The sequence below is a fragment of the Teleopsis dalmanni genome, chromosome 1 (genome assembly GCF_002237135.1).
Source record: "Teleopsis dalmanni isolate 2A chromosome 1, ASM223713v2, whole genome shotgun sequence".
NCBI classification, from domain to species: Eukaryota; Metazoa; Arthropoda; class Insecta; order Diptera; family Diopsidae; genus Teleopsis; species Teleopsis dalmanni.
Window position 1 is genome coordinate 165,180,506 of NC_051846.1, and position 24,946 is coordinate 165,205,451.

A 24,946-nucleotide genomic window follows, 5' to 3' on the forward strand; every position below is an offset into this window, starting at 1 on the left:
ATAAAATATAAAATCACAATTTATATCAAAAAGTCCTATTTATGTACCATAATCCTTTATTATTATTATTATTATTACTGCATACTTTAAAAAAGAAATTAAAAATTATATATCTATATTATATCCACTTGTTATATGCCTATGCTTAGTTTTTAAAATTTTTATATTTTAAACATGAGATAAGATATATAAAAAAGTAATATATAAAGTATGTATTTGCTTACAAGTAGTATTAGCTTTTAGCTTTTTTATGCCTATATACTAATCATACCAAAACTTCCTCTTATAATTAAGCTGTTTATACATGCCGACATACATAAATATGATAAATAATTATATAAATATTGTATTTGAACAAAAGTGTAATTTTTAATTTTTATATAAACGTTTTGCAAAATAAATACGTATGTACAACTTAAAATAAATTTTTAATGTTTCATTATTTTATTATAATAACATTTTGATATATTAATATCTTTCTTCTTAATATATACAAACAATAATATTGTTTTAAAGTAAACAGAACTGTTTATAAATAACAACGAAATCCATTTTTTTATTGCAAAAATTTAATTATTCTCTTTCCGACTTAATACTCTGATTTACACAATCTTAAAGCATGTCTAATGACTGTTTTAGATTGTTGGATGGTATGTCCTTGAGAATGTCAGTACCAACCTTTTGAATGGCATCTACGTACACAAAACACCTTTTTTTATCAGCGAATGTATTTCACAAGATTTTAGCAGATCCTTGAAATCACGAAGTGTTGATGGAAACTACGATGACCACAGATTTAGGTAGGTCAACATGTTGCTTATCATTTATGTTCTTTCGACCGTTTATTTTCACAGACACAGGTAGATGCCTTACCCAACAATTTTAACGAGGATCTTGAATAAGCCGATGATGTGTCTTACTCCAAAATAATATGATAATATGATAAACATTTAATTAAAAATGGCAGTGATAGAGATCAATTCAGATTAGAGAAATATAATGCAAATAAATTGTTTGTCAAAAACGACAACCGAAACCTAGAACTTGAAGACCAGTTCATTAATTTAAATAGTAGTGTTGTTGTTGTTTTTGTAGTCCGCCGGGACCTGTAAAGCAGCTAACATGTAAGGTTTATAAAACGAATACATGGGTTAGGGTGGAGATGGGTGGTAGTTGGAGGAGGGAGAAAGGTTCCAAAAAATGTCGAGTCTATATCCCGGAGCCACTCATCGACCTCGACTACTCAATTTAAGTAGTGTAATCTCAGTTGAAAACATTTCAATAAAAATGTGTCAAAAAATGATATGTCGGATCAACTGTCGGCCCATCAGTCTGCGGTAACAATTGTAGAATACAGAAAATTACGAAATGATGTTAAATTATTAGAAGAAAATATATCGAATGGAAACGTTGTGTAAAGGCTTTATGTTCCATTAAGACTTAAAGTAACACCTTCTATTGTATTGTTATTATTGTTTGATAATTCATGTTATCCTATTCAGTTCATCGTCGGTCAACACGTGGATCGAATAAATTAGTCAATTTTAATTCATTTGTTTTTATATGATAAAACAATATGAAAAAAAATGAACAATGTGTTTTGTACTTCAGTAAAGCTAATGAGTAATCAATCCTTCATTTAATTTAATGAATCGATTAAAGGGAATAAAAGATCTTTAGAAACCATAAGTGGTGATAAAATGTATTATATTGCAAATATGGGCACCTTAATACAAGCTATATGCCGACCACCTCGGCTTCTTACCGAAATGTGTAACGTTAAACAGCGAATTTTGAATTTTATAATTTATTCCTAAAATTCTTAATTAAACATAATATTAACTTATATTGAATTAAAGCTTGTGTTGCTTTTTGTCCCTATTATTGTATTAAAATATTATAACATAACTGAGTTATTTATTGGTAAGCATTACTTTTATAAATTTTATTTTTAATGTGCTTAAGGTTGGTTATTTAACACTTTATATGGTAATAAGAAAAACTTATGAATTTTTCTTAAATTTTTTTATTATTATATTGAGGCTAGTTGAGTCAGTACATTTGAGCACTTTTACTCTCTATTAACAGCGAGGTTTTTTCATAACCTCTCTATACGCCTTAACTGGGTTATTGTTTATCACTTCATCAGACTAAGCAATAATTGACATCAGATCTGCATACATCTCCGAGAAACCTGTAAACATTATTTTATAAATGTATAATAACAAATATGCAATAATATTTTTTTTATAATATTTCATTGCTTTTTTCTATTCCCATTTATAAAGTCTTGCTTTTTTCTTCTATTAAAGAAGATTTTATGAAGTTAATAATTGTTTCAATTCTATTATAGAGACCTATGTACATGTACAATGTACATGCACCTATATACAACAATATATATAATTTTTTTATCAGCTCTTATTTAAATATTATAATAGATAAATAAAATTGATAACGATTTTTATATAATTTTTAATCCTAAAGGTCACTTTTTGTTAAATAATTCAAAGTTAAATATTTTTTATTATATTCTATATTTCGACTCTCTTTGAGAGTCATCATCAGGATCACAAGTTTACATAAATTAATATTACTACAACTATATCTATATCATCCTCTTTATTCTAACGTCTACATTGCATTGACTCAATAAATAAATTCATAAAATTGATAACTATAGACTATAGTCGAAATATTGGTGAAAATAAAATATATTTGTTAAAATCAATTTGTTTTTAATTAATTGTTTTACTTATTTAATTGTTTAGTTCTTTATTATTTAAGTAATTAAACGATAAGCTGGTTTAATTTTATATAAATAAAATTTGTTTAATAAAACAATAAATTATACTTAAATAATTATATCTTATAAAAAAAAACTTTTAAAAACTGTTAACTATAATAAATAATTTATATGTTTAATACTAAATAAAAACATTTTACTATATTTTTCAACTTTATGCAATTTAATTCCACGCTAAATTTAAAAAACGCTTAACGGAAACGTAAGTAATTTACATAACGTAACGTTTTGCTACGTATGTTTTGTTCACTACACGTTTGGCAGTTTTTGATTTTGTCATACACGGCGAATAGAAATAAAAACAAAAAAAAATTCAGTAGTAGTTGTGAAGTGAATGCGTTTAGAGGTGGCTTATTTAGGTTACAAAATATATATATTATCGCAATTCTAAAATAAAACAAGAATATTTCATTTCACTATTAATATAGCAAAAAGCATATATATTAAAAACTCTTGTGACAATTATGAATGAATTTAATAAAAATCGGATGCGGCTTTTAGTGAATAACGTAACAATTAATATATACATATGCAATAATTTATATTAGTAAAAAAATATTTAATATTTTTGATAATTATTAATATTAGAATTTAAATAAACACAAATAATTGCTTTTATTATTAATTATTTTAATTCAACGAAAGACTGACAAATTTTCTAATGTGAAATGTTTGTTAACCTTATTTGACATTGAAGAATCGAATAAGAAACAAAAAAAAAAAGAGAGGAAGAGTGCCACGAAAAAAAACTACCCACCAAATTTTGCTTCCCCTAATAAAAATAAAATAAATAATTGAAAGTGGAGTAAGCGCCAATGCACAAACTAAAAAAGAAAAAACATTGTAAAATTTATATTAATAGTTTTTAATATGAATTTTTCATTAAAAACTACAAATAAAATCTTGTGCAAAATATCTTTCATGGCAGTAAAAGAAACCAATTAATGTTTGCAAAAAAAAAATCGGATGTGTTGTGTAATCGAGTAAGATACTAAATAAATTAAAATAAATTAATTTTATATAAAAAAGCAAAAAAAGCAACAATATATGTACATGATATGTAAAACAAATCACACGTCTTTGCAGTAGCAGCGATTGTCTCAGTAACAACAACAACTTGTACCAGCTGAACGATATTTTTTTTTTCTTTTTGTGATATTCTATAAAAATAGCATACAGAGCGCATCTCAATATCTTTAAAAAAATTTTAAATTAAAAATCATCTGCAAGTAACACAAAATTTTCCACACGACAAATACAAACATACGATATGGACAAGTAGACAATAAATATTTAATATTATTTAGTTGTGTTTAGTTGACATTCATCTAAAATAAATATTTTTGATCTTCTTAAGCCAACGACTTAATATTTATCTTCCATTGAAATAATTGAATATAAATAAAGAAAGGATTTCTTCAACTTCCTAAAAAGTGTGTTTAGGCTTGACTAAAATAGTTTTATTTACAACAACAAAATCGTCAAAATTCCACTAGAAAAAATGGCTAAAGATGAAGAGGATGATCTTTTACCTGATAAGGATGCTGCAAAAGGATTTTATGCGAAATATGAACCGAAAGAAATTCTTGGCAGGTAAGCAAAAAATATACAAAATATTTTCATAAACTCAACTGTCAGACGGCGAGGCGAACACGTTTCGTTGATAAGCAACAGCACGTGAAGCAAATATTTGTTTGCATTGCATAAGAAATAATTCATATGCGAATGCGTCTTACCACAAACCGGTAAAACGTGCTGAAATGTCGTTTTAAATGCAACTTAAACCATACATAGATATATATATATATAGGTTTATTCTAATTTACAGAACTATTTCTTTTATGTCTTATATAAAAAGTAGTTAGTTCAAAATTAAATACGACAGTTACTTAAAATGTTTAAGGCCGTGTGCGAGTTCTAGTAAATTGAGGTAAAGTAAATGGAAATTTCATAGGAACTTTTTGCACTGCATTTATGTTAATATTTATTTATTGCATTTATTTATTATTTTTGGTCAAGAGTTTTCAAATTTATTTATTTATTTATTAAACATCTTAAAAAATTTTCACAATGTTAACATCTTATTTACCTAATTTGTATCTAATTTACTCTACTCGAAATTCTGGTATATAACAACATTTGCTGCCATACCGACATAATTTACTATTTCCCTCAATTTACTTGAACTCGCACACGTCCTAAATTGGCATTAATATGTACATGAATTGCATAGTTGTTCATAGCTCTGTTTGTATTGTGAAATCGATTTATAGATATAGGTATTTTTGGTGGCTCAAAATTTTGAAAGATCTTAATCATTTTGCTACAATATGAATGTAAATTATTATGCAATAATTACATATATATTTTAACATTCACATTAATTTATGATTTTTAACACTATACATTCATTAAGGGCTAAATACTAGTTCAGTGAACCCGCATATGTCTTACTTCATAGAATTACTAACAGTTCAGTTAGATAAGATGATACTAACCAACAAACGATGTTAAAAAAATTTAATAAATAAATAAAAAAAAACAAAAAAAAAACAAATAAAATTATTAAAAAAAAAAATAAAATAAATAAAAAATAAAATAAAATACATATAAAAAAAATACAATAAATAAATAAAAAAAATTCTCCTCAACATCAAATACTAAATCAGATAGAGAATATATATTCTATACTCTCTATTGCTAGAATATATATATATGTACATATATATAAATTAATTTTCAAAGTTTACACGTCCTCCTAAACTTATAAATGTTAACACAATATTGGGTGCTAAATACTAGTTCAGTAAAGCCACACATGTCTTACTTATAAAACACATTTAATTTTATATTTTAAAAATAATAGATAAAATGATACTAACATACGCAGAATGTTAAACACAAATTAAATAAATATTTAAAAAAAATTATCCTCAACATCGAATACTAAATCAGATAGAGATATAGATATCTTTGATGGTTCCATATATCAAAGATGTTATTAATTTTACTAACTAACCTACACAGAATGTTAAACATAAATTAAATAAATATATAAAAAAATTGTTCTAAACATCTGATACTAAATCAGTTAGAGATATAGATATATATGGTGGTTTAATATTTCAAACAACCAACTAAAATAAAAATATAAAATATTCTTCAATGACTACTTATGTTATATATGTTACTGTCCTCATGAACTTATAAATGTTAATACAGTATTAAAGTTTAATACTAGTTTAGTGAATCCGTATATGGCTAACTTAATATAAATTATAATAGTTCTATAGAAATAAATATATTAATTTTATTTGTTTGAATAACGTAGAATAAGATGATACTAATTAACAAAAGATGGTTTATAACAAAAACAAAAAAAAAAAAAATAAATATATAAAAAAATTGTCTTCTACATCAAATACTAAATAAATAAAACTTTAAAAATGTTGTGATTATAAGCCGACTGACTTTCTTCCTAATAAACCAATCTCACGATTAATTGCAATGCGTATCAATAGCTTATAAAATTTTAATTCTCAATAATTCATTTATAACCTATCATTTATTACTTTATAACACACAAGACAACATCATTGTTGTTGCAAATTTTTGTAGATATGAATAGTTTTTAAATTTGTTTCGTTGTAAAATGCAACACTGTACTTGTTCTTTTTAATTCAGCTTAAATGTATAAATACTATAGTAAATAATAAAAAAAACAATATTATTAGAAAATAATACAACCCATAATGATAGCATGTCATTGGTGACAACAAAAATGGATTCAACACAAAAAAATTGTCTACTATAAGTTAGTAGTGCTGTAACTATGCCATCATATCAGGTAGGTTTGTTACGTTAGGTTTCATTAGTATTCAAGGATTGAATAATATTAAACAAAATTTAACCGGAAATAATAGTAATTTGCAACTAATTTTTCTTCCTACTTTGTATGATGCATAACGTTCTAATTTAAGCAGGTACTAGTTCTGATCTTTCAATATGTCTTCAAAACTAAAATAATTGCTTGATGTTCTTATTATGAAATTTACTTTTACAAAACTATTATTTTCTACAGCTTGTTTGCTGCTTTCATCCGGATTATATTAAGTATATTAGGTATCTTCCAGAATAAGTGAGTTTTGATAGTTTGATGAAACTAATTCGTTTATTTTTTTTTTTTAAATTTTAAATCAATTTTTATTGAGCATTATTTTTAATTGTAGTTGAGATTTAACTTGATTTATCCACCAATAATAGAAAAATAGTAATATTTCGTTAACATATCAAAACATATCAAATGATAATAAATAATTTATTGAGCGATATTAAAGTGTATTTGAGGCTTAACTTGATTTATTTACCAATAGATAACAATAATATAAGTGCGCTACTTATTCTATACTTCGGTTAATCTTTTGATATTTTTTTTACATATTCTTAATTAATTACTGAAAAAACTTACTACTAGTTGTTATTGGAATAATGGATATAAACCATACATTTTTTTTCTTTAATTTATATTAATCTGAATTATTATTTGAATTGTTTTCACAAGATCTTCCATGTTTGCATACGAATGTTCTAAAGATTTTTGTAGATTTAACTCCTGTTTTTAATTAATATCTATTGTTCTAAATTTTTTGATCTATGGACTTAAAAATAAGATTCATGGACAACCTTAATCCGATAGCACGGTGTAACCATAAAGCTGTCGGTTTGAGTCTTCAATAAGTGCAATGTATTATAACTGTCCTACTATAATAAATGTTATAGCAAAATTATAATAAATAATTACATATAAATTATAACTGAATTACTTAAGAATTATTTAAAAAAATATTTCGTCATACAAATGATTGTTCTAATTATCATAACAGAATAAACTATTCAAACTTTATTTGCTTCAATACACATATTAACTTGCTTTTATGCTTTATTTATTCTATATATGGCTAGCTCTCTAGAACTTTCTTAATTTCTAAATGTGCATTACGTTGTTCCTCAATTAAAAATTCCTTCTTTTTAAACTTACTTCACACTTATAGATTGCAGAATAATTCTAACATTGGCGAAGAAATCCTTTTAATAATAGATTGGTTAATTATTTCACAGATATGTTAAGGTATTCCGCAAAAAAGGGTTAATATGTTTAGTTTATTATATTTAATTATTACGTTGAACCCATTTAATTTACATTTTGTTATATTATATTGCTAACAAGTTTTTTTGAATAAAATAAATATGCTTTTAATATAGAAAAGTACATATACTATGTATATTGTAGTTTTAGAATAGTAATATTAATAATTGTATATCTTTATCCCTATCTATATCTCTTAAAATACAGTAAATATATTATACGTACAATAATTGAAAAATATATTCATGAGGGTTATAACATAGGTCATTAACTTTCATATTTTAAAATCGACGCGGTTTGTTAATTATATCTGTTCCGTGATCCCAGTAGAATTTCTAATATATGATTTTGAAGAGTGCCATTCATCTCGAAAATAATTATATATAACCGTATATAGGGGTTTAAGTAGATTAATCTCTATATATATATATATCATATATATATATATATATATATATATATATATTTAGGGTACCATTAATTTTTGAAAGTCGAAAAAATGCCCGTGGCACCCCCCAGATCGGTTCATTTTGCTAAAAAAATAATCTGTGTGAAATTTTAGTTCAATTGGATAAGTGGAAATGGTGCTCCAAGAGCCTCAAAGATTGGAAAATAACGATTTTTTCCATAAAATTCATCTTTGATTGCTTATATCTCCGACATATTTAATTTTACATAAAAACTGTCTTCCTAAAAGTTATAGATATATTAAAAATAAACAATTCACTCATACAAAGTTTTTCTGTATTTCTAATAGTTATTGAATAAAACAAAAAATAAGTTGAAGTCACCCGATTGCTAGCTTTGAAAGTACTATGAAAGTACTATTTTGTAAAGCTTCAGCTTTGCAAAAAATTTAATATTTCTATATTATATATATATGTCATGTCTATATATATCAATATATCTAAAAACGTGCACTTCTTTTTATTAAAAAAAGAAAAAATATGTGTTTTTAAAAAACTATTAAAAAATCTTTGTTCAAACTCAAAAATGATTAAAATACATAAAAAAATTTATTAGTCATTTGAAAAAAATTGATAATAAAATGTTATAGTCTGTTAGCATTAAATTGAACGATTTTATTTAATTTAAAAAATATATTTCATAGATAATAAAAAATAAAAAAATTTAGCTCTCAAAAAAGTGATGCGAAAAATAGCTTTAAAACAATCGTACAATGAATTTGAAGGCAAGATTCTGTAGAAATTGTACAGAGAGAAAATAGCAATTTAGCAAAGTTAAAAAATATAAATTATTTTAAATTAAAGAAGAAATGGAATGACAACTGCAAATTGTATAACAATATCTCGTTAATGATTTTAATAATACAGAAGCAGCAGTAGCAGCGATGAAAGAAGAGGTGTGTCACTTGTACGGCATCCAACACTTAAATAAATAAAGTAAAAAAAAAAACAAATAATTGAAAAGACAAAAAAAAAACAATTTATAATAAACCAAATTAAACTTAAATTCTAGAAAAAAAAAATTAAACTTAATTGTTAATTTTTTATTAGAGCGTTTCTTGAAATATATTTGCGACAGCATTTTGAATAGAGTAAGTGAATGATTCCTAGCAATCTCTCCGCGAACAGCCAACAACCTCACCAAACTGCATACATATATCATTATCAGCTGTTTCCTGGGGGTCAATACGATTTTGTGCAAAAAAGACAACTATAGCAGTCGATATAGAACGTTCGCTTTATTGTATTTATTGTGGTTGTATTGATTAAAGCCACGTCAAGCGTGTTTTGCAGTTAACCACATTAATAGCAAATACACTACATGCCCCCTTCCTCTAAATTCAGACTGAACTGTAATTCGATGTCAGCTGCTGTTACTATTTATAAGACCTTAGCAGACAGATAAAAAGTGAATACATAAAATATTTTGTTAAATATCAAACGAGCACGTGCACGTGCAGGTGTTGGCATGTGAAATTATTTACCGACTGCCTCATTAAAGCAAAAATTATAAATACATTCAAATATATGTAAGAAGATGGATGTATGCAGTTTGTTTTCAGAGTTTATGGTTAAAAAAGCCGAAAATTTTCCACTCTCATGACAAGTTGATTTTGATCTCCCATTGATACACAAGAATTGTATCTTTTCTATATACAGAAACAGTAGTTCTTGGTAGAGAGATGTGAGTACATATTACATACATATATACCATATGATGTATTTGGTAGAAATAATTATAATTTTCATTTAAAGAGACTTTCTTGCAACAGATTAAAAGGATTGCTGTTCAAGTAAAAGATTTTAGATACATTTCTTTTGAAAAGGTTTTTTAAATTCAAAAAATTTAGAATTGCTAAATAAGATATATTAATTAAAAATAATGAAACTATCTACTGTATACTGTATATATGTCCATATTTTAAGATTTACACTCATTATACTACGATCTGAAAAGTTCTTAGCACTTGAGCTCTAAATAAAAATATATATACGAGTATATAAAATAATGTATTTGTCATTTAGACTGTGAAAACACTATACATATTAAAAATCGTTTGGTCATAAAATAATAAATATTTATATAAATAAAATTTATAGAATATATTAGGTGTAGTAAAACAAAAATCATTTATTATTTTGAGTTCTCAGTATACAAACTACAAGCTATGTATCCATTTGATTCATGGACCATTTTTAACCATCCCGTAGACCAAAGTTTGGGTATCACTGGTTTAAAAGCACTGAAGCAGCATTGCATGTGTTGAGATATATCAATTTTTGAGATTTATATTTATGTCCTAACCAATTTTAACCATCCCGTGGACCAAAGGTTGGGTATCACTGGTTTAAAAGCACTGAAGCAGCATTGCATGTGTTGAGATATATCAATTTTTGAGAATTATATTTCATGTCCTAACCAATTTTAACCATCCCGTGGACCAAAGGTTGGGTATCACTGGTTTAAAAGCACTGAAGCAATATTGCATGTGTTGAGACATAACTTTTTGAAAATTATAATTCATGTCCTAGCCATTTTTAATCATTCCATGGACCGAAGGTTGGGTATCACTGGTTTAAAAGCACATATCAATTTTTGAGAATTATATTTCATGTCCTAACTTTTACTAAAATTTTTTACTAGTGTTTGTTTATTTAAATATAATATTTATTAAACTAATTAAACTTTTCTTAATAAAAATTAGTTTTAAACAAACAAAAAGTTGCGTATTTAAATTAAAATAAGGAAATATAAAACAAATATTGCACATCACATTAGAAGTCAGATGATTGACATTTTCGTCTATATTTAGTTTAATTAAAATGCATAACCATTCGTTTTTTATTATTGCAGTTTAATAAAAACATATTTGACGTCATTTATTTTAATTTATTCAATTTGTAAACAAAAATCTTTACGCAATTTTAAAATGTACTTAGAATCGAGTTGTACAAAGTTCTCTATACAATGCTATTGATTGACTGCTATGTTATTAATTTATAATATAATATATTAATAATATACAATTAGAGAGTTAAATGTAAAACTCTCTACTCACAAAATGAAGCATCGACTCGACTGTCTTCAAATAGATACGTAGTTGCTATTGCATTAAAAAATTGCTTTGCTGTAATCACATATAGCGATAATAAAATCTATATCATTACTTAATCAGGCCCTCCCCGTTCATAATATCAGCAAAATAATAATTAAAATAGTTTGATTTTTAATTATTTATTTATTTTTTCTGCAATAACTGTTCATGCCGGTTTTATTCACATATTTTGCTATCAGGCGTTTAAAATGTGAAATATATTAAATCTACTATAAAATATTTGCACTTCTTAATAGTAATTATTTTATATATAGTATATTACAATATATTTAATAGAAATACTTTATCACTGTGCAGTGCACCATAATTAATAACGAACGAGTTATTTACTGGCAAATACTAAGAAATTTTCTTCAGAAAAATTTATGTTTTCACACGCTTCATTGGCATGCGGTATCTGCGCGGTACTGGCGACTTCAATATAAAATTATTATTTTTATTTATTTATTTTTTTTTTTTTGTATAATTTCATTCTTTGTTTGATTTTTTTTTACTTAATTCGTTTGCATTTTACAGAATTTTTTTTATTAAATATTTCAGTTGCTTTATAATCTTTGTCCTATACAGACGGTAGTATTAAGTAAAATCGCGTTAATGAAAATTTTTATTAATTTACAAAAAAAAGGTTTTTTTTTAAATATACGTTCTATATTTATAACGATAGAATTGAAATTCATTATAACCAAATATTATAATTGTGAAGTATAATATATGATACAAATAAATATACGTACACACCATGGAAGTGTAAAAAATATGTTATAACATAAAGTATAAATATGAATTCAAACATTACTATCTGCATTAGGAAAAAATTTGTTATATTAAAAATATAATATAATTTTAATATAACACAAAAAAAAAGTTAGATAGGTTTGTGCAAAAATCATATAAGTTTTTCATTTTAAACGTTAAATTAACTTATCCAAAATTATTAAGGATTTAATATACCAGCTAGAAACTATATAAAAGATGTAAGTTTTGTAATCATATTATAATAAAACTTATTATATATATATAATATATACAACGTGTTGATTTAATAAATAAAATAATTCAAAATAATTTCTTTGAAATTCTTCAGTAGAGAACGGCAAGTTCTATTTCTAAAATAGTGTACAAAGATATTACGCGTTGAAAATCAACAATGAATAATGATAATAAATTTGTTTATATTATAAACCACTAATTTTTATTTTATTTTGTGCATTACTTTCTTATCCTTACTTTCCTTTCGCAAGATATGTCCTTCTAAGACACAGTTTCAATTAAAAAAGTAGTATATATTAATACTATAGTATATATATATTACCTGTTATTTTGTTAATACAAGTGGTTATACTTGAGAACCCATTTCAATCAGTTGAAAATATAGCCGCAAAGTGGTTTAAATTATCCAGACTATTATGTTAAGGCTAGTTAAGTCAGTGCACTTGACTACTTTTACTCTCTACTAACTGCGAGGTTTCTTCATAACCTCTCTCTACTCCTTGACTGGATTATTGTTTATCACTTCATCAGACTAAACAATAACTGACTTTAGATCTGCATACCTCTCCTAGAAGCCTGTAATTATGCTGAGATTCGATAACCACTAATGCTCTTAAAAAATCTATATATTATCATACATTAATATCAATATATTATCATTATTTTCGTATTTATACTCCTTCTTGCAAATATATTTTATAATTACTGACGCTAATAAGGGCCAACCATTATTTTAAATTAATGAGAGATCTAAAAGAACTAACGAAGTGACCATAGCTTAAGTGGCCTACATGCTGATATAATCTTAAAGCAGTATTATATAAAAGTATATTTCTTAACATATATTAATTAATTCTCAATTTAATTTATTTAATTTATTTATTAAGAATGAAAGTAAAAGTTATTTCCTTTCGCAACTAAGAGATTAAATTTTTTTATCAGTTTGATAAAAAGAAGATATAGAATATAACTTTGAATTGATCAAAAAGCTAACATTTTTCACAGTTATTATTTTAACACATCCTTCATAATATTGTTATGTTTAGTATATAATAAGTATTTAGGCACCCAATGTAGTAAAATATCTTAATTTAGTATGTAGTAACCTACAGAAATGATTGTCAATTTCTTGGATTAGAGGCTGAATTGTTTTCTCTTAAGGAGATCCTAATTCTCGAAAATGTTAGAACAATAAGCCCAAAGTCATTTATATTAAGTATCATATTATATCATATTGAAAATGACGATATACTTTTATATCTATTATTTAGTCAACAAAACAAAACGTATTAACTAATTTCTTCTATCTTATTATTATTATTATTATTATCTTCTATCAGTATTAAGTACATGTTCCTTAAATAAAAAAATTGTGAAGACTTTCTTGAAGAAAGAAAGAGAGTGGTTCCCTTGAACAATTGATTAGTATATTTCACCCTTTCGAAGGGTATATCAGAGCTATTTTAGTTGTGCTTGTGCTAGTTGTATTTTTTTTATCAGTGCTTTGATATTATAAAATATTACTCATATATTTACAAATATAAAAATATTTATAATTAAATTACGAAAATTTCATTTTTATTTCAAATTTTATGATGTTCATCTTTAAAAATAAAATCCTGAAAAAACTGCATTAATTCAGTAAGATCAACTTTATGCAGTTTTCCTTAAGGTATAATGCAGTTATTCGTTGAATATAAATTTTATTCAAACAATTAATTAGGTCACTTTATATATACACTTGTTGATTACTCGTAAGTGTTTAATTATTGCCACACCAATCCTTGCGCGTTACAAGAACTGAGTCTCACTATAACCATGTGACGCAAATGATAAGTTACGTACAAACCACAATATTGTGGGGATTTCAAAGAATAGTAAAATATTTTTTTAATCTGTAAAGAAAATTCGTAAATTTTTGCAAAAAATATTGAAATTAGTGTTGATATCATTATCTCTTAGTTTAGGTTAGAATAGGCGTTGCCTTGATCAGGATGAGTTGATAATTCAGTGGCACTATTCTTCAATAATTTACTTTGCTTGGCAAAAATGTTCCAATATTCCTTCTATCTACAGATTCTATCAGACGGGTTACTGTCCTGCAACCCATATTTGGCAAAATGATTGTTTACAGTTACCGGGAAGCTTAATGATACTCCAATTTCTTTAAATTTTTATTGAAGAATTAGAAGAAGGAATTGAAATGAAAGAATTAAACTGAACTTGATGAATGAGTAGATCAATCTGCTCAGTCAATTACAAACATTATTCGTAAATCTTAGCTATGACGAAGTGTGTACCGGACAATGCCTTGATTAGGAAAATCTACAAAAAATTAACTTACAAAAATAAAGAAAACTTTCAGTAACTGCGGCTCTTTTCGGGGCAGTCAATCATTAACATACCATTACCATCTCTAAAATCAGTAACTTAGATTCCGGAGTCTTAATTAATGGATCTCTAATGTTTATGAAATGGTTATCTAATACCATTTAATGTATTTTTTAGAATGTTTTGTTATAGAAGACAAACGGTTTAAAAAATTTTTGTTTATTAAACACTAGGGACATAACCATTGTTTGCTTAAAACTTGAGAATAATAAAATTAAGATACATATAATGAAAGTACATACATATTCAAAAGTTACCATAATAATTTATGTCTATAAGAGTTAACAGATATCAATTTTATATTGTTTAATATAAATATAAATATATTTGTTTATAATATGGTAATATATATGATATGGTATGGTAATATATAAAAATATTCACCTTGATATTTAATATCAATAGTTGCAAAATATTAATAATAATAATTCAAAATAAATTTAATTATTCGTAATTATATTTATGTTTAAAAAAAATTAACACCATAATTGACGCTAGGTTTCATATATCAAGACCCTCTGTTATGCTCTATATTTTTGACAATCGACATTAATTTGACTCTTTCATATTCCTGACAAAAAGTTACCAATTTTTTTGACACAATAACTCTAAGTTTACGTGCTATTTTGCAAGTCGTAAATAAACCAATTCTTGGAAAGGTAAGTCTAAGTCATTAAAGGTTTTTAAACTTTTGCTATAAAAAAATATAAAAATGAAAACAAATATTGTTTTGTTTTGAAATTAAAAATTGCAATTCAACATAAATCCGGAAATACCAATTTTTTTTTGATATTGGAACTAAATCGTACGACAAAAGAAGTGAGATTAATTAAAGAGGCGCAATAAGTATATGCAGATAACTAAATATATCTATATAAATGTATTTTACGAGTAGACTATATATGCCATAACTTTATAAAAGATATAGTATGCAGTTCATTGTATTGCATGTGAAAATGAAAGAATTTCATCATATTTAATTATATTGAATTTATTATAGGTTTTTTTTTTAAAACGTTTTATCCTATCATTGACCTTTGTTGGAATAGCTTTCGCTAAGGCAGCCAATAAAACGCACCTATTTGGAGAGTTCTTTGACCAGTATTACAATTTTTTTATATATATTATATATATGTTTGTATTAAATTTAAATTTTTGAGTTAAAAAATTAACTTCTCACGGTTTATAATTTTATATTATAATCGAAAATAAATATTAGCCATTATACAACCTAACAAAGTTATTTAAAGAACCCTGCTTGTGGTTTCTGCAAAAGTCGTTGTATTAAATTTTTGTTAACACGATCTTTTTACATATTAATAAGCTGTAAGATAGTTGCGTTTTATTTAGTATTTTTTTAATTTAAACCGAGTCAAGCAATAATTTTTTCATTCATATTTATAAAAAATAATGTTTTCTTTGCCAAAAGGTGTTTGACTCTAGACTTTTGTATTTATTTTTCAAAAACAAATTAAGTAATGCATTTTTTTTTATAAATTCCTTTTACATCCGCTCAAAATTAATAAATTGGTATTTAAATTTTTCAAAATTCATTCATTTATTTGATAATATTTTAGTAATTTATTATAATTTGCAATTGTGAATTTGTTGTTTTTGTAAATATTCGTTATTGTTATTTTTCATTCTTCAAAAAATTTTAAACAATTTCCAAATAAAAGAAGAAATAATATATATTTTTTTCAATTATTTAGAAAATTGCAACAACAAAATTTTATTATTTTATTGATTAATTGAATTTTTGGTGGACCATACAGCTGTTGCGAGTATTGCTAAAGTCACATTATCAGTGGTCTTTTTGGAAATATTTCTTCTATTTCATTATATGTAAATAATTAATAATAATAATCTCAAATACAAGTACCAAGAGTTGAAGTTATATCTTGCCAAATTTAAAACTTGAAATTTGAAAGAGTCAGTGGTAATTATCCAACTAACCCAAAGGCGTACTTGTCTTGTAGGTTCTAACTTGAAGTTTGGTTACTTTTACTGTGAAATTTTATTAACAAAATTCAGTAAATCATTAATTAATCTTATTAATATGATATTCCTGAACATATGTCTTCTGCTCAAAAAATACTCGGATTTTGTAAATAAAACACACAAATTTAAATTTTATTCCAAATTTATTTTATCTCCTTCAAAATATGCTCCTTCTGAAGCGATACACATATGCCAACGATTAACCCAATCTTCCATACACTTTTCGTAGGCCCGTGCAGGTATGGCTTTTAGTTCCTTCGGCGTATTCTCTTTTACCGATTCAATCGACTCAAAATGCTTACCACGAAGAGGCAATTTGAGTTTCGGGAACAGGTAGAAGTCGCACGGCACCAAATCTGGCGAATATGGTGTCTGAGCGATGAGAGTGGTGCCGTGTTTGGTCAAAAAATCGCATACAACAAAAATATTCCATAGTAAAAATCGCTAAATGCACTTGTGGTAGTCTCACATTAATAGCTGCTGTAAAAAAACTAATTGACAGATGGCGCTCAAATTTGTACCATATGGCAAGAAAGGGTGTACCAACATAACAAAAAAAAAATTGAAGAAGGTCTATTACTTAAGGAGTAGTTAACAAACAACAAAATCCGGATACTTTTTGAGCAGAAGGTAAATTATTCTGGATAATATAAGCCTAGTACTTATTACTAGGCTTATATGATGCTATATTTCGTCCAATAGTTTGTGGCGAAATATAGCATCACAGTAGTGTTGCATATACCCTATTCTTCAGAGATGGTATCCTTCAAATTTTTTCTATTCCCCTAACTTTAAAGGATAATGTTTATTAACAAACGACAAAATAAAAATAAAATCACATAACATGATCATGACTATATCTATTCTTAAGAAAAAGGGGTCTACACTACGTTGAACGGTACTTATTTCGTACCAGTTCTTATTTGAAGATTAAACAAATACTTTTTGAAAAGTACCCAATTCAGCCACCCAATTCAGGACTAATGCCTGAGGATTAAATAAATGTTTTTTTTAAATTTTAAAAATTCTTTAAACTCACTTGTCATCGCATTTCATCCATGTTGTGTAATGGATGACACTCGTTTCTTGGCTCAGACCCTGAAATTGTCTGTCATTGACTTAAATACCATCAACTTGTTTTTATCGCACCGTAACATATAATTGCGGTTTATCAGTAATATTCAGGATCAGTATAATCTCTGTTCATTGTTGTCATAGGTCGCGAGGTAACCTTGTGTCTTGAAATAATAATAATAAAACCACATATTCATTTTAATATCAGTATCGGTATGTTCATTGAAATTACTGCAGTGAAGATAAAAAATTGTAATACATAATACTGTATATAATAATATTTTGTATAATATTTAGTTATAGTTTATTTAAACTAAAAATTGACTTGCTTTAAAAAGTAAATAGATTAAAACAATTGACAGAAGGAAACAAAAACTCGAATTGACGCAAGTTGTCTAAGCACATGTAAAATTCATATAATAGTTCAACTGTAGTATATACGTTTCATATTTATATAATCTTCAGACTAAAATAGATTTTAACAGCAGTGCAAAAAAACTTTTTTTAAATAAAAAAATAAACAACTCATAAAAATATCAGCTTTAGTGACTTTATAAAAAATCTACAAACAAATTAATAGGTTTCTTGGTGTAGCATTAAAAGTTTATTGATCTATGATCCAAGGCTATAAATCCCAAATAAACCTCGGACATAGTATTTACAGGTTTGTTGTATTTTTATATTTCTTATGTACTGTGTTCTATATATTGATATTAATATGGGAATGCTTTCAAATGTTATTCACCTATTTAAATATAAATAATGCTACTAAATATTTGCAAGAACGTTGTAAAACTTCATTATATCTTTGCAATATGCAAGATAGTCTCAAAATGCATTTATTTCACGATATGAGAATAATGAAAATGAGTTCTGAAAATTTGTAGCGCTTCAAAAATTGCTTATAAGTAAAAAATAATGTACGTCACTATCTGTGTCAATAGAGTTCATTGTCAAATAGAAAACTAATATATTTCATTAAATCATAAAGTACTCTTCTTTTATTTTTTAGTTCGAAATATATTTTTAAACTATCATAATTAAGATGTAATTTTAATTGATGCCTACAAGCATATATGTGCAATTATAAACAAATTTGTATACTACCTGCTTTAATAAATTATTTAATTAGCCTATATACGCTATGTGAGAGTAATAATTTGTTTGAGTTTTGCCGTCCAAGGTTATATGAGTGATATATTGATATCCAAAGTCAATTCAAGGTTAAGAAAAGTTTTCTTCAACACACAGTAATATTTAAATGCAGAAATAAATAATGTATCTATGTTTCTATGTATCTAAGATGTGAAGTGCAAGAAGTTGCGAATTTATTTTAGGTTTTTACTTCAAGCTTGTGTTTTATTAAATTTTTTTTAAATTTCTTTAGCACAATATAAGTTAATTTTGTGTATGTCTCATTTCAATTCCTTAAATCACTTTTAACAAAAAAAATATTCAGTACGCAACTGTTTCGATATTTCTATCAACGTTCATAAAATGTTGTAATTTAAAAATCTATCGCTCATACGCCGCAGCGTCTCAAATGTATACCAATAATTTGTTCGCGGAATAGTTTCTAGGCTATACGTGTATAAAAAATAAAGTAAATTTATAAATATAAAAAATTTGGGGAAAATAAATTGAAACTGTGTTTCAATGCTATATGGTATATTATCCATTTAAATAATACCTTATATTTTTAATCCGCATGATTCCGAATCCCATTTAAAAACGGATTTAGGTATATACAGCTAAAGCAATTTAGCTCAGTTTTTAAAATATCGGACTTCAAAGATGAAAACCACATGACGTGACCACTCACTAGATGGCGCGTCGATTTGTTCTTATCTGTTTTTGTGTCATCAATCTAACCATATACTAGTTGACACTCGCTATCGTGTTTAGTTTGTGCTAATGTAATCAACATAACATACATGGCATAACATAAAACATACTATAAATAATTGCTCAAAATAACTGACTCTACTAAAATTCATTGTCAAATCGGCGTGCTTGGTAAATCTGAATCTTATTATATTGAGGATTAAAATTGTAAAAATTTTATATCGTAAAATCAGGGCATAAATGTTTTAATTGTTTATATAGAAAAAAAATCTATTTATAATATTTGTACATAGTAATATCTACAAGTATATGGCGTTATAAATTACGAAACATATATATTTGTGGAGGTTCTTTTATTAAATGAGGACAGGAACTCCCCGGTATACTACACCTGAACTAAAACTAAACCGTTTATATAAAATTAAAATTTCATTACTTCCAAAACAGAAACAAACATCTAATGGTTTTTATCTTCTTCTGAACTTCATAATGGGTATTAAGAAATCCAGAAGAAGCCTCAAGTTTGTTTTTTATAATGGGGACGTTTCTTTGTGGTCAAATCATAGTTTAATCATAATGCTGTTTATAAAAATAATTTGAGTATTATTGAGCAATAATTATATACTCATGTTACGTGTAATAACTGTTTAATATTATAATATATTTATTGTTTGCTACTCTTCTATGCATACTGTCTTTCCTACATAATTGAATAACTCAAATGCACATTCTTTGTGACTGTCCAGCATTAATAACGCACAGAAGAAACTTATTTTATATGGAATTTCTGTCACCAGAACAGATGAAGAGCTCTTCTCTAGACTTAGTTCTGAACTTTGTTCACAAAGTTTAAAAGGACTTTGTGTAATCAATAGTGATATTGGTACAATAGGACTCTTCTGGTCGCAGTACGGGCTGTTGAGCGATTTCACATCAATAATTTTTTTTCGGTTTTTAATTCTTTATTCAATGTATATTCTTTATACGTATGTATACATCTGGTATATATTTACGGTATGGTAATTCTATGTTATATCTAAAAGCATATTTATACTACGCCATTTGCTTTAATAATTTATCCAATGAATTTAAATATTTAAATAAATATAAATCAATTCATTCTAGGAGTAATACTGCACACTAAAAATAAAATATATAAAAACTAATTTGAAAAATATTTTTAATAAACTGAAAAATTTATGATATCGTCGTTTATTTTCGCAAGTATGTGAAGTAAGTCGCTGTGAGAATTTATATTTATTTAAAATTATTAATTCAATCTAGACAATAATTTTTCGCTCTATATTTAGGTTTTAATATATGTCAATTAAAAAAAATTCAAAAATAGGCTTGGATTTATCTCAAAATAAGGACCTTGTTCTATATGGTTGACCACCTTTTAAAACATGTATTAGTTCAAAGAACTCGATTTAGTCCAAATTATCTTGTATTGTTTAGTCTATGCTCTTATCATTCTCTTATATTATGAGTTCATTGGAAAGTGGTATATAATGTATATAGTATATAATAAAAATGTTATGTTGATATGAGCTCCTCTATGCTGGTCCAAATTATTTTGTATTGGTTATTCTATGTTCTTATCATTCTCTGATATTATGAGTTCATTGGAATGTGGTATATAATGTATATAGTATATAATGAAAATGTTATGTTAATATAAGTTTCTCTATGCTCTATACTCTAATAATATAAATTCATTTTGATGTTGTTTATAATCAAAATATAAAATTTGTATTGGTTCCTTCGTCTATACGCCTATCATAATCTAACAATTGGATTTTATTGTCACGTTCTATATATCTTTATTTTAAAAACTCCTTATTATAATATATTTCTTACTTTATATTTCTCATTTCTTTGAGGCTCTATGCGCTACTGGAAGATGAGGATAAAAGAGAGAAGATATTTCTCACAAATAAATTAAACTTTTTAATATACTCATATTATTCTTTTATATATAGCGCCTTTTTAAACCGGCTAATAAGTTCCCTTTAATACAAAAGCCTAATATGAAAAAGTAGGTCAAAATTCTGTTTTAAAAAAAAACTATTTTTAAAAGCAACGGATAAATTACCTTTTTATTTAAATTTTGCAAAATGAAAAATCAAGGCTGTTTTTTTGTGATTTTGTATTTTAATTTCTATAGATAAGAATATTTTTGTTGTTCCCGTAAATATTCGAACAGTATAAATACAAACCTGAAAATCGTTTAAGAACTTTTTCTGTTTAATCGGTCGTCCAGAAAGCGTGCTCAGTTCCAACTGAAAATCTACTATATACGCCGTAGAACTTAATTTTAAAAAGTGCTCAATTTATAAAAATATAATTTTATTAAAAAAAAAACAGATTAAAATAATATAAAATTTAAAAGTTTTATAAATTAAATTGTTTATAAAGTGTTTTGTCGGCATTCACTTGATGGGGTGAATCATTATTCAATCGATTATTTTATATATATAAAAATGATAATAAATGAAAATAGTGAAATTTGTTTACACTTATCATTAATTAAGTGATAGAGTTTCGAACTGAATAATTTAAAAGGTAAATAACCCAAAAGTTTACATATAAAACGCAGAAGCACTAAGTACATAAATAAGCTTCTCTGAACACTGATTGTTTATTATTAATTACAAACGAATTATATAAATTGATAAGAACATTTTACAATACTCAATAAAATTATCATAATTTCTAATTTAATAAACAAATGCTCTGTGTGTTTTGTTATGCAGTAAAGTGATAGTTGTAAAAATTAGTCAAACAATCTGATTGTTACATTTCTGTTAGTCCATGATATCGGCCTGATAAGAAAATAGCACAGATTGTGTTGCACAGAATTAATATGCAAAATTACATAAAGCAGTATTTAATTTTTTTTATATTTTAATCTATATAAATGTATTTATTTATTTAATAAAAAAAAAATAACAAACATTTTGGTAATTATATATTTAATTTCTATAACTACATTCTTTTTTAAACTGCCGCCTATCTATTACTGGATGTTAGCTATTTATTTCATATGAGTATAAAAGTTCTTTAAGTTAAATAGAAAATAAAATACCTGAGATATAAGAGACATTATCAAAAAAAAAAAAAGAAAATAACTTAATGTGTGTATGCAATATAATTCGATTACGCTAGTTTATCTTGACGAATACTTCTCAGGCACGATTCTTCCCCTCAATATCGTTTATAGAAATTAATATTTAGTACTATCGAAGATAAGCTGCCTTGCGAGGCTTGATAGTTATGACCAGTTCTCACCCTTTTTGACACCGTCATACAACTTATATGGTCGGTCCAAGAAATATTTAGTTAACGACGGTAGCATTACCTTTCAAAAGCTTCTAAAGTAGCTGTTTGTAATTATATACCATAAGATTACACCCATACATATCATAGTATAGATTTATAAATCAAATAAGATATAGTAAATACTATATATAACAATAGAGCATTGATTCTATATCTCATAACAAATCTTATGCAAAAACTGCATATGTAAAAATCAGTATCTCTGATAGTAAATAATATACACTTCAATTAACAAGATAGAAATTATAATTTTTTCACTTTTCTTGTTAGTTTTATAAAAAATATATCAATGAAACAATATCGCTATAACTCTATATAGATATATAGCTACATTCAAAGAGATCTACAAATTGACACGGTAACACAAATATATATAATAGATAAAATAATAATATGAACAATACAATTTTACTCTTGTAATTTTAAAAACTCTAAGGAATCCTATCAAGAAAGCGAAATATATATATATATATTTTTATTTAAATTTTTATTTAAATATATATTTTGTGTGAAACATATATTTTACAAGCGTCCAGCTATAAAAAACCGTAAAGGTTCTGGGGATATCAAATAAAAAAACTATATAATTTGCATTAATATTAACAATAATATTAATATAAGTAATTAATATCTTAAATGATATCTGCAAGAATTATACTATATTATATTGGTTAACATATTATATCTATTGTATTATAGTAATTTTCAGTGATTATAAAATTGTACTTATATATAATCTATTTTTTTGTATAGTCGAAAATAATTCAATTTATTCTTAATCACGTTGTGTACTTTCAAGCACAAGAGTTAAACATGTGCCCAGATAATCTTACAATGGAAATCAAATCACGTTTTAATTAAATGACGCTTAATCAATTTCTTAATGAATATATATATATATATATATATATATATGTATATGTAATAAATATATTTAGTCATACTTTGATAATTCACTAAATACTAATTATTTTTTAAATATAATAATATGTATAACAAATTTAGATAGACAATTTGATTACTTTTTATACATACGAGGGCTCCTGACATAGAATTGTCTTCAAATATTTCTTATTGTTTAGTTTTTAAATAAATCGACTATTAATTCAATACTATTTTCCGAACGATGATCCAATTTCTTTAATTTAGCTAAGTAATACATTGCACCAATGTCTTCAAAATATTTATTTTCGTCATCAGCTCTTCATTTGACAATAATATTCATATGACAATAATATTAGATAATAAATAGTAACATAGGACCAGATAACATAGATGAGAATAAATATTAATCACAGCTGAAGTATGAGCCCGTGCATTGCTGTGGTGGAATATAACTACTTTCAACTACTCAACTACTTTCAACAACTACTACTTTCAAAAAATCGGTTTTATTATATGCATTGTCTTTTATTGGGCGTTGACCTTTATCAGTACTCTATTTTGATATTTCTTTAATTTCTAGAATGTAGCTGGTAATTCTTATTTTATTAACAGTTATGATGATTTATCAGTTAATATTATGATGACATTAAAAATAATATATATATCTTTTTAAAGGTATTATTTATAAAATTATAAATAAATATTTCCTAAAGCTAGAAAACTTTAAAGCCAGAAAGTAGAAAACTTTTTGCTTACCCCTCGTATATGTTTTTAGTAAGTAATAACTTACAACATTTTATATATGACACAATCTTACACAAATACTTAATATAAGAGTATTACTTAATTATATTTGTTTTCCTATAATATAACAATTTGATTT

The 24,946-nt window shown here is 25.3% G+C and overlaps 1 protein-coding gene across 7 annotated transcripts in view; it reads left to right on the top strand.

Annotated features, from left to right (window-relative positions):
- The first annotated feature begins 3,360 nt into the window (after nucleotides 1–3,360).
- The window catches only part of LOC119669886 (phosphorylase b kinase gamma catalytic chain, skeletal muscle/heart isoform), a 36,012-nt gene continuing 14,426 nt past the window's right edge, over nucleotides 3,361–24,946 (top strand). For 4 of the 7 annotated variants that reach the window (XM_038079927.1, XM_038079930.1, XM_038079931.1 and 1 more), the window contains exon 1: nucleotides 4,308–4,399. In XM_038079927.1, the coding sequence (XP_037935855.1) occupies nucleotides 4,308–4,399 (92 nt within the window). Of the gene's footprint in view, nucleotides 4,400–12,414; nucleotides 12,510–22,314; nucleotides 22,402–24,946 lie in introns of those variants that run through there. The other 3 variants (XM_038079926.1, XM_038079928.1, XM_038079929.1) reach the window with 3 other exon arrangements.